The 10,389-nt window shown below is 33.8% G+C and overlaps 1 protein-coding gene across 1 annotated transcript in view; it reads left to right on the forward strand.

Moving 5' to 3' along the window:
* The first annotated feature begins 9,281 nt into the window (after positions 1-9,281).
* The window catches only part of LOC117106312 (nuclear factor interleukin-3-regulated protein-like), a 17,555-nt gene continuing 16,447 nt past the window's right edge, over positions 9,282-10,389 (forward strand). Inside the window, exon 1 of the mRNA XM_033247680.1 lies at positions 9,282-9,594. Within this exon, the coding sequence (XP_033103571.1) occupies positions 9,499-9,594 (96 nt within the window). The 5' untranslated portion in view covers positions 9,282-9,498. The remainder of the gene's footprint in view (positions 9,595-10,389) is intronic.

The following is a 10,389-nucleotide window of genomic DNA, read 5'->3' on the forward strand; positions in this document are numbered from 1 at the left end:
GCTTCAAGTAAAATAAAATACTGTATATCTATGAAAAGACGATGTGCAATCATTGGAGGTTGAGCTGCGGAGCACACTAATTTATTAAAATATATTAAATTAGATCGGATATTTTGGGAGCTACTGCTATCTTTATCAGTGTTAAAGTGAGTAAACCAATCAGAACCAAGTAAAATATACAATCAGTTGATTGGATGACAAAATAAATGTTCGGTGACAAGTTATATACATTTATATATATATATACATATATATATATATATATGTATATATATATATATTTAATATTTCATGTTACAGAGCTTTCATACTAGTTATAGTATTATAATTTTTTATAAATTTCTGTGACACATTTACTTTGTTTAAATATAAACATTGAAATACATACCACCAAGGCAACAAGATCATCGTTATTGAAGGATTCTGTAGAGCAATTTATCCATGAATTATAGGCCTACTCCATGTTTTATCTTAGGAAAACAGTTCCATTTTATGTGACTGTGTATTTGAAATAGGTCAATTTTCAGTATTGTTGTCTTTGAAATTATCATATTGATCTTATTTTTCTTTTATTTGTTAGACTTTCCGTGTAATTTTCTTCCTTGTTTATGGTGTTCGTCGTTTGCCGCTATTAGAAAATAATGGTGACGGTTTCCACACGTAACTCCATTATGTGTATTAAGTTGGTTTTTGTTTCATTGTGCACTATTATTGTATTCGGTTTCCATGAACCGTAGTATTATTTGAGGTCGACACTATAAGTAGTCTATTTTTAATACAGAGTAGGCTTCTTGTTAGGCTTTTGCATAAACATACTGTATTCGTTCTGAATCTTATAAACAATTAAGGCCAACTCATACAGCGTCGGCCGACGCAGCCCGACGCGATTTGTTGTCGCGTCGGGTCTGTGTGAGTTGAACGCAGATGCGTCGGGGGCAGTCGAGTAGTAGAATATTAAACGTGTTTAATATTTCTCACGACGGCTTAAGACTGTCCCCGACGATAAATCGGGTCGGGCTGCGTCGGCCGACGCTGTCTGAGTTGGCCTTTACAATTTATTATACCAAGAAGTACCGATAACAATCTAAATGCATTTATTAATAGTAGGTCTTATCAATTTATTATATAATGATAAAAATAGTATTAATACTAATAATAATAATTTTCTGAAAATACGATAACTAAATATTAAATTAATAATTACGGTATTATTATATTATCGTTATAAAATATAATTGTAATTTATTTTATTTATTATTTATGTACTGTAATACAAACATTTATTATCGATTTCCATATTATATAATTATATAATATATTATTATTATCGTGATCATGATCAGTGTCACATAATTATCATTATCGTTATTATGCATTACGGTAGTAATTGTTGTTGTTGTTTTGCTGTAGAATTGTAAAGAATTGAATTGATACTACCGTATATGATTTCCCAGCTGCGACCTACTCTACAAGCTTTTCTATTAACCACAGTTCCACTATGTATGAGCGTTTCTGTGAAGTTGTATTCGAGAGAAAGTGCCTGGGATTTTAGGTCTTTACCTATCCTATAAAGTAGGTCTCCCTGTTCTAATGGATATGAAACTTATCTTGATAGCCAGAGGTATCACCATTTTTAATCAAATGAAATAAAGGAACTTTTCGTTTATGAGCTACTGCTTGATTATTATTACATGTTCCCATTCGAGCACTGTTTTATATATATATATAGTTCATACGCCCCCATGGCGCCCTTCACACTGGGCACAGAATATAGGCGAGTCGAGTGGCCGAGCGGTAAGGCAGGGGCGCCGCTAATTACAGCCTTAGCATCGGCAGAACCAAGTTTTCTCGAATAAGGACATAAAATGGAGGCCCAGTGTGCACATCTGACTCGTGTGCCTAAATTATGGGTCGTAACCAAAAAAATGGGTCGTCGCCAAACTTTTGCGTTGGGTCCCAAACAGGTTTGCAAAAACAATTCAAAATGTGCTAATTTCAGACAGTTGATATTTTAACAGGTCTGACGACTTAATTTTTAGGTGAATACTCATTAGAACAATATTTTATTATAGGCCCACCACAATGAATATTCTGAAATCCATATGACTATTATTTTTCTGTTGCCAAGGACATAAAATGGAGGCCCAGTGTGCACATCTGACTCGTGTCACGGTGCCTAAATTATGGGTCGTAACCAAAAAATGGGTCGTCGCCAAACTTTCGCGTTGGGTCCCAAACAGGTTTGCAAAAACAATTCAAAATGTGCTAATTTCAGACAGTTGATATTTTAACAGGTCTGACGACTTAATTTTTAGGTGAATACTCATTAGAACAATATTTTATTATAGGCCCACCACAATGAATATTCTGAAATCCATATGACTATTATTTTTCTGTTGCCGTTTACCACAACATAATTGTGTCAATCTTTTGACTGTTTAAAAACAATTTATAATAAACTTAAAACAGAAAATTACTGTCGGGTGACCTAAAAATAACATTATCCAAATGAATTTCAAATGTGTAACTATTGCGAATGCAAACAATAGGCCTAATATACCCAAAAGTTGAAATTAACAAGTAAAAAGTATTGAATAATAAAGTTATAGTTGCAGTTATAAATAAATATATTTACTAACAAAATATTTAATTGCAATTATGTACTTACTTTTACATTTATCTCAATTTTATTCATTCTATCTATTCTATACTTGTTTCTTGCTTTTATTACTATACCTTGTATTCCTCTTTTCTTTTTAGTTCTATCCCTTTTTAGCCTTGCATTTAATTTCTATATACTTTCTTTCTATTCTTTCTTATTCCTTCCCTTCTTCAGTTCATTTTCTTTCTATTCATTTTTCTTTCTTATTCCTTTTTAACCTTTCGTTTTCTTTCTTATTACTTTCCAATCTTTCGTTTCCTTTCTTAATACTTTTCAATCTATTCGTTTTCTTTCTTATTCATTTTTAATCTTTCATTTTCTTTCTAGTATTGTAATTTATTTCAATCTTTCCTTCCATTCTATACCTTTCAGTTTCTTTCAATTTGTTTGTTTTCCTTCTTTTCTTCAGTTGTTTTCTTTCTTATTCCTTTCCAATGTTTCGTATTCTTTCTTATTCCTTGTCAATCTTTCGTTTTCTTTCTTTAGCATCAGTTAAAATATTTACAATTATTGTTTTTCTTTACCTTGACTTTGTTGTCTGGGTTCATACGCATACGATTTGTTGTCGCGTCGGGTCTGTGTGAGTTGAACGCAGATGCGTCGGGGGCAGTCGCGTAGTAGAATATTAAACGTGTTTAATATTTCTCACGACGGCTTAAGACTGTCCCCGACGATAAATCGGGTCGGGCTGCGTCGGCCGACGCTGTCTGAGTTGGCCTTTACCTGTCTCTTATACACATCTAACCTTCGTTAAATGTAAATTTTGCATTTATTAATAGTAGGTCTTATCAATTTATTATATAATGATAAAAATAGTATTAATACTAATAATAATAATTTTCTGAAAATACGATAACTAAATATTAAATTAATAATTACGGTATTATTATATCATCGTTATAAAATATAATTGTAATTTATTTTATTTATTATTTATGTACTGTAATAAAAACATTTATTATCGATTTCCATATTATATAATTATATAATATATTATTATTATCGTGATCATGATCAGTGTCACATAATTATCATTATCGTTATTATGCATTACGGTAGTAATTGTTGTTGTTGTTGTTGTTTTGCTGTAGAATTGTAAAGAATTGAATTGATACTACCGTATATGATTTCCCAGCTGCGACCTACTCTACAAGCTTTTCTATTAACCACAGTTCCACTATGTATGAGCGTTTCTGTGAAGTTGTATTCGAGAGAAAGTGCCTGGGATTTTAGGTCTTTGCCTATCCCTGTTCTAATGGATATGAAACTTGTCCTGATAGCCAGAGGTATCACCATTTTTAATCAAATGAAATAAAGGAACTTTTCGTTTTCGTTTATGAGCTACTGCTTGATTATTATTACATGTTCCCATTCGAGCACTGTTTTATATATTGTCTGGGTTCATACGCCCCCATGGCGCCCTTCACACTGGGCACAGAATAGAAAAATATTGCACAATAACTTATCTCAAATATTATATTGCATCAAGATAGGCCTAATTCAAGTTACCGCATTGTCCTGTTTTCAGTTAGTCATCGTTTTTTTTTCTTTTTTTTTTTTATTACACGTGAGCATTATGTATACTTAGCCCATGTAATTTGTTAAACCCAATGCCCTTCGCCCGGGAATTACCATAAGAAACGCAGAATATCATCATTTATTTTAATACTTGACTCTCGGCCCTATAATGAAAACATGCGTGTACATTAAAACCGTATGTCTTTTTCAATTTGTATAACATACTTCTCAACGCGTATGTTACTATCAAGAGTGATCACGTGCCATAAAAGTCAATGTTAATTGGTCAGAAGAGCATCTGTTTGATTGATGATGTGCTGCCGTTGCCGTGTCTGTCATGATATTTTTTTTTGTTACATTTGTTAGTGATGGCACTGCTGTCCGAGGGTGCGTCTGAGCACTACAGTTTGCTTTAGGTTGCGAAATGCATTATTGCGTGATGCAACTACATAATCAAATAAAAAAAAGGAGAAACAACGCAACGTCTGCTAAATGTTCAATTAGGATTTCAAGGGTTCACGGACCAAGGTTTTTAACTGATACCCAAAGCTTATGAAATGATATTAACATACATCAAATCATTATATTTTAGGCGTACTTTTGATTGATTGAATTATTGACCCTAGATTTCCTAATATTATCGAATCGAATGAATTCTCATGCTGTTGTTGTTATGTTGTGGGAATGTATCCTACCTACAGAATTTTCAAATTTTAAATGGGTTTGAGTTGCTGGATATCTATTCGCTCTTTTGTTGGGGAAACTAAAGCCATAATATGCCTATTACAAACAGTTGGTAGCAATGGTGTCTGCGGTGATGTAATGAGCATAGTATCAATGATGTAATGCGCATGACATACCGGTACCATACCGTACGCCTATGATAACAATGACAATTTATCTCTAATATGTATATGAAGTGAAGTGCGGTCTACTTATCAGACGATGGTGAAACAATAATTAGAATCAGAACGTTTATGCAAAGTACCGTAATTTTGCGGGCAATGTCGAATTGCTAACGAGATGAGACAACACAACGTGATCACTTCTTCGATGGTGATGATGCAATAAAATGATAGGCCTATATATTTATAGTCTCATCAATCACACACGTTGTAGGCTTACTTACATCTACAAATTCGTCTATAGACTTTAAGTGGCGCGCGACAGCACGCAGACTTCACGCACACATATCAAAACAGCAGTATTATTTACTATTATTATTTCTGTTATTCTCATTATGCTTTAATTGATAACAAAAAACTTTGAGATCAAGACAAGCAGTTTCAGAACTCAGTGATTTACCGCAGCGGCATGGCGTTCATTAATATTGTTTGCATAGAAACCTTCCAAACAATATTGTTTTTGTTATTGCTCAGTTGTTGCTGTTATTGCTATTGTCACTGTTATTGTTACGGTATTCGACTTTTACTATCATATCATTACTGTTATTATCATTACATACATAGTTCCTACAATAATCAAAAAGTATATCAAATATAAAGTAATATCATAATGATAACATTAATAATAATAAATTATTATAATAATAGGCCTATTGATATAATTATATACAATACTATTTTATTATCATTGTTCTTGGCTTTAGTTAATATTATTTATATATGATTACCTATTAATTATGACTAGGCACATATATATGTATTATATATATATTGTACCATAATATCTATAATAGGCCTATTGATATAATTACATTATATAATACCGGTACTATTTTAATTATCATTCTACTTGGCTTTAGTTAATAGGCCTAATATTTATATATGAATACCTATTCATTATGATTAGGCATACACATGTATGTATGTATGTATGTCACATCTAGATGTGTATAAGAGACAGCTCTACAAGCTTTTCTATTAACCACAGTTCCACTATGTATGAGCGTTTCTGTGAAGTTGTATTCGAGAGAAAGTGCCTGGGATTTTAGGTCTTTGCCTATCCCTGTTCTAATGGATATGAAACTTGTCCTGATAGCCAGAGGTATCACCATTTTTAATCAAATGAAATAAAGGAACTTTTCGTTTTCGTTTATGAGCTACTGCTTGATTATTATTACATGTTCCCATTCGAGCACTGTTTTATATATTGTCTGGGTTCATACGCCCCCATGGCGCCCTTCACACCTGTCTCTTATACACATCTAGATGTGTATAAGAGACAGCTATTAGATTGTTTGATAAAATGTATTGTACTCATCAGGAATGTAAGACCCTCCAATTTTTTTCTGAGATACAGTACTAAGTTATCATATGAAGCTAAGCTGCCCTCTTAAAGCCCAATCACACTTATTAGGCCGGCCCAGGGTCACCTTAAATTACGGCCGACTCCTGTCTCTTATACACATCTAGATGTGTATAAGAGACAGCATATATATATATATATATATTACCTTTTGAGAGTTTTCGGCATTTATAGTACCACAGTTTTTAAAAGAAGGGCGGTCAGACATCTCTAAGGACGACATGATTGAATCGAAAAAGCAGTGGCCGACAATAAAGAAGGGAGAGGAGCCTTCCTTTCCTAAAACAATAACATCAAAAGCTTAATTGTGTGTGTGTGTGTGGGGGGTGGGGTTCACTATTGATTTTCATCAAAGAGTTCGCTCGAACTCAACAAACCGCCATTGAACCACTGAATGCGCCGCCTAGGGGCCGGATATTGAAACGCTTGACCTAAATAGGCATAATAAAAACAGATATACTCCAGGTTCAGGTTGAGGACCTACTTACCATAATTCCATGTGATAAACCTAATCAGTGCAGAATGATGTTTTTAAATATTTTATGAGATTCATATATGTAGAAACGAATAGCATTATTTGTGGCTACAAAATCCCAAAGACAGCTCTTCGAACAGGCCTTGTGTGGGTTTACAGTGCTCACGAAATCCCACTCCTAACACCTCTTTACCTCTCCTCAGGGAAATCCAAAGTGACGGAAATGAGTGAGTGTGCTTGCCAATTGGCACGTGGCTACACACACTTTCAATGCCAACCTGATTTGTGAGGAAGCGATTTGTTGTATCTTTAAAGTGGTTGCACGATGTACTGTAAATTTGTCTATTTACATGTTCACATTTTAGGCCTAAAGACCATGGGTTCTGCTATATTAATTCGTTAATGTAGAGCTTAGTCAAATTAACGCCCGCCCGCCTGCGTACACATAATCCACGAGTCGGCCATACACGGTTAATATATCAGAATATAGGCCTAATATTGGAAGCCAATTTCGATACAGTAAGCTGGCCTATTAATTATGGCTTTAGTTTCCCCAACAAAAGAGCGAACAGATATAACCTGCATCTCAAAACCATTTCAAATTTGAAAATAGACAGGTCACATTCCCACAACATAAAAACACAGCCTGAGAATTCATTCGATTCGTTTACATATAATACTATTAGGAAACCTAGGGCCTGCATAGCGATTGTTACGTAAGCACATTACTAAAGCACTCCAACCGCTTTGAATGCTATCCGAAATTACCGGTAATAAAAAAAAATAAAAAGACTTGGAAAGGCGAATACAGTTGTATCTCCAGAAGTCCGGCAGCAGGGACTCCATGGGTGGGGTCCGAAGGAAAAGGTTTTATGGTTTTCAGTGCTAAACTTGTGCAATAGGAAGTATACTATACATATAGGTCTGCAGTAGCTTTGGTTGCATAAAAAATATTTAAAATGACGAGTGGCGTCCGACAAACGTCCGACAGGGGTGGAGGTTCCTCTCTTTACCCCTCCCGCTGAAGGATGAATTTCACTCCCTCTCTCCGCTTCGTCTGACAACATTAACAAAAATCAGAACATAAGGCTATGAACAATAACATTTTAATGAGATGTAATATTATGCAGAAAATTGTAATATGAAGAAAGTTTGTTACACCTGCTAGGGTGTTTACACTCTTACAATTAATCAGCAAAAATATGTGAAAGTAAATAAAAGTCAAAAAGAATACGTCAGTTCTGAGAGAGTTACGTTTAAAGTCGAATTGTTTCGACATTTTCCGTATTGTTTCGACATTTTCCGAATTGTAATGAGGCTTTCCAAGGATTCACTGAAATCATCATTTCATTGTTATCCTTAATAGCCGGAAGCAAGTTAGTCGTATCAATCGAATATTGCTGTACTTGGCTTATCGACAACAGATATTGTTATTAATATCAACCACTACTTTTACCTTGTGTCTACAGTTTATCTATTTGATTGTCCACATTTAAAATGCCATATTTTGACAGCAAATAATGGGGCAGGTACAGCATCAAGATATCAATTCGTGACTTTTACTTAGATGAAGAATATATTATATTCGAGCACTGTCTCTTCCGTTACTGTATTTGAATAGGCCTATGAATTTGATTGATGTTTGTCTGAATTTATTTTTTGTAGCTTTGTATGAGGGCTAACATAAAGCTTTTAGGCTGTCTCTTATACACATCTAGATGTGTATAAGAGACAGATATATATATATATATATATAATATGTCATTATTTCCCGAGTAGCCAGCCCTAAAAGCTTTATGTTAGCCCTCATACAAAGCTACAAAAAATAAATTCAGACAAACATCAATCAAATTCATAGGCCTATTCAAATACAGTAACGGAAGAGACAGTGCTCGAATATAATATATTCTTCATCTAAGTAAAAGTCACGAATTGATATCTTGATGCATAAATGCATACATACATGTGTATATATGATAAAATTATTAATAACATTCCATACTAACTATTGTTATTATTTTGTGGCAGAAATTAGAAAAAGACGAATGAAACGTTAAATCCGACTTAATTCGTAATAAAAATTGCAATTCTACGTCCTTATTTTTGGTAAAAAGAGTTTTAAGAAAAATAAATTGATATCTTAAGACCTGACCATGACCAGATTGTCAGAATGAGACAAGATTAAGCCTAAACCCGTGTCCAATCAGAATCAAAGTTCATCACTTTTCAATCGCCAATAACCTTCACATTTAAGCCGACTGACCACACTCAAAGAAGCGGTCATCGCTTTCATTTTCAAAGAAACCTCCGGCTTCTTAAAGTTTGTTGTGTGCCAGTTATTGTGGATCGGAGTGTTATTCTCAGAAGTGCGGAAGGATTTGTAACAGAAGCATAAATTCTTACAAAATAGACGTACTGTATTACGTTATAATCCACTTACGGTTTTATGAAACGGAGCATAATTATTTTAAAAACAAAAAAAAATATTGTTAGAAGAGTGCGGGACATGGTTGCTCCGACTAGACTTTTAACACACTCTAAAGTCAACAGTAGTTACGCCTAACATATCTGTGTCATGAAACACCCAACAAGTATCAACCAAGCAGGGCATAAAGTATTCATAAACGGTCTGGTGAAAAGTGCTATTCAGTTGAAAGTACAGAAGAGAAAGGTTTGTATAATCATTTCTCTATGGTATAATATTGTTTTCATTTCAATATTTTTGTCAAAGTTGCACTTACTAATGCCAATTACGTTCATGGTTGATTATCATGTTTTTAAATTGTTATTTCCGTATTCCATGAGCACTTGGCAAAGATTCTGGGTTTTTTTTTCCTGACATCTTGATAGGAAGAAGTTTCGATTGAATTGACAAGCTTTTCGATTTTGGTATTATTAGACTTTTTGTCTCACAAATACCGTCGTTGGTCGGGAATGAATATTATTTCTAATGAACTTTCTGTTGTCGTTCCTTAATGCATTATGCTGTACCGTTAAAAACGATCAGATGATTCCATAATCATCACCATTATTTAGATTGAATTAGATTTATCTTCGGTAGTATACCGCGGCAGCTTTGTAAATGTATAGAGGTGTTTATCGCCTGTTCTGTTCTCTTCACATATAGGTTTCATTATTTTTTACTGTTTATTGTATCTTACTGTCAGTGGAAGATGAAAAATAACAAATAAGCCTCAATGCTGTACTAAAATCCCGATCAGAAACATATACGGTATCTGATGATGGCCTATGCCTATAGAGAGTGCCAGTAGAATTAATAAGGCACATTATATAGCCGTTAACACTGTTAATTATATATAAATCGTCAACGAAAGGTAAATACCTGTCTCTTATACACATCTAGATGTGTATAAGAGACAGATATAATGCAAAACAATTTAAAATTAAAATTAAAATGGAACAGTAGAGAAAATCCGATCAGAATGACAAAATAAACTAAGCATCC

Source organism: Anneissia japonica, unplaced genomic scaffold (assembly GCF_011630105.1).
Source record: "Anneissia japonica isolate Jap-2015-1 unplaced genomic scaffold, ASM1163010v1 scaffold287767_len825999_cov190, whole genome shotgun sequence".
Classification (NCBI taxonomy): domain Eukaryota; kingdom Metazoa; phylum Echinodermata; class Crinoidea; order Comatulida; family Comatulidae; genus Anneissia; species Anneissia japonica.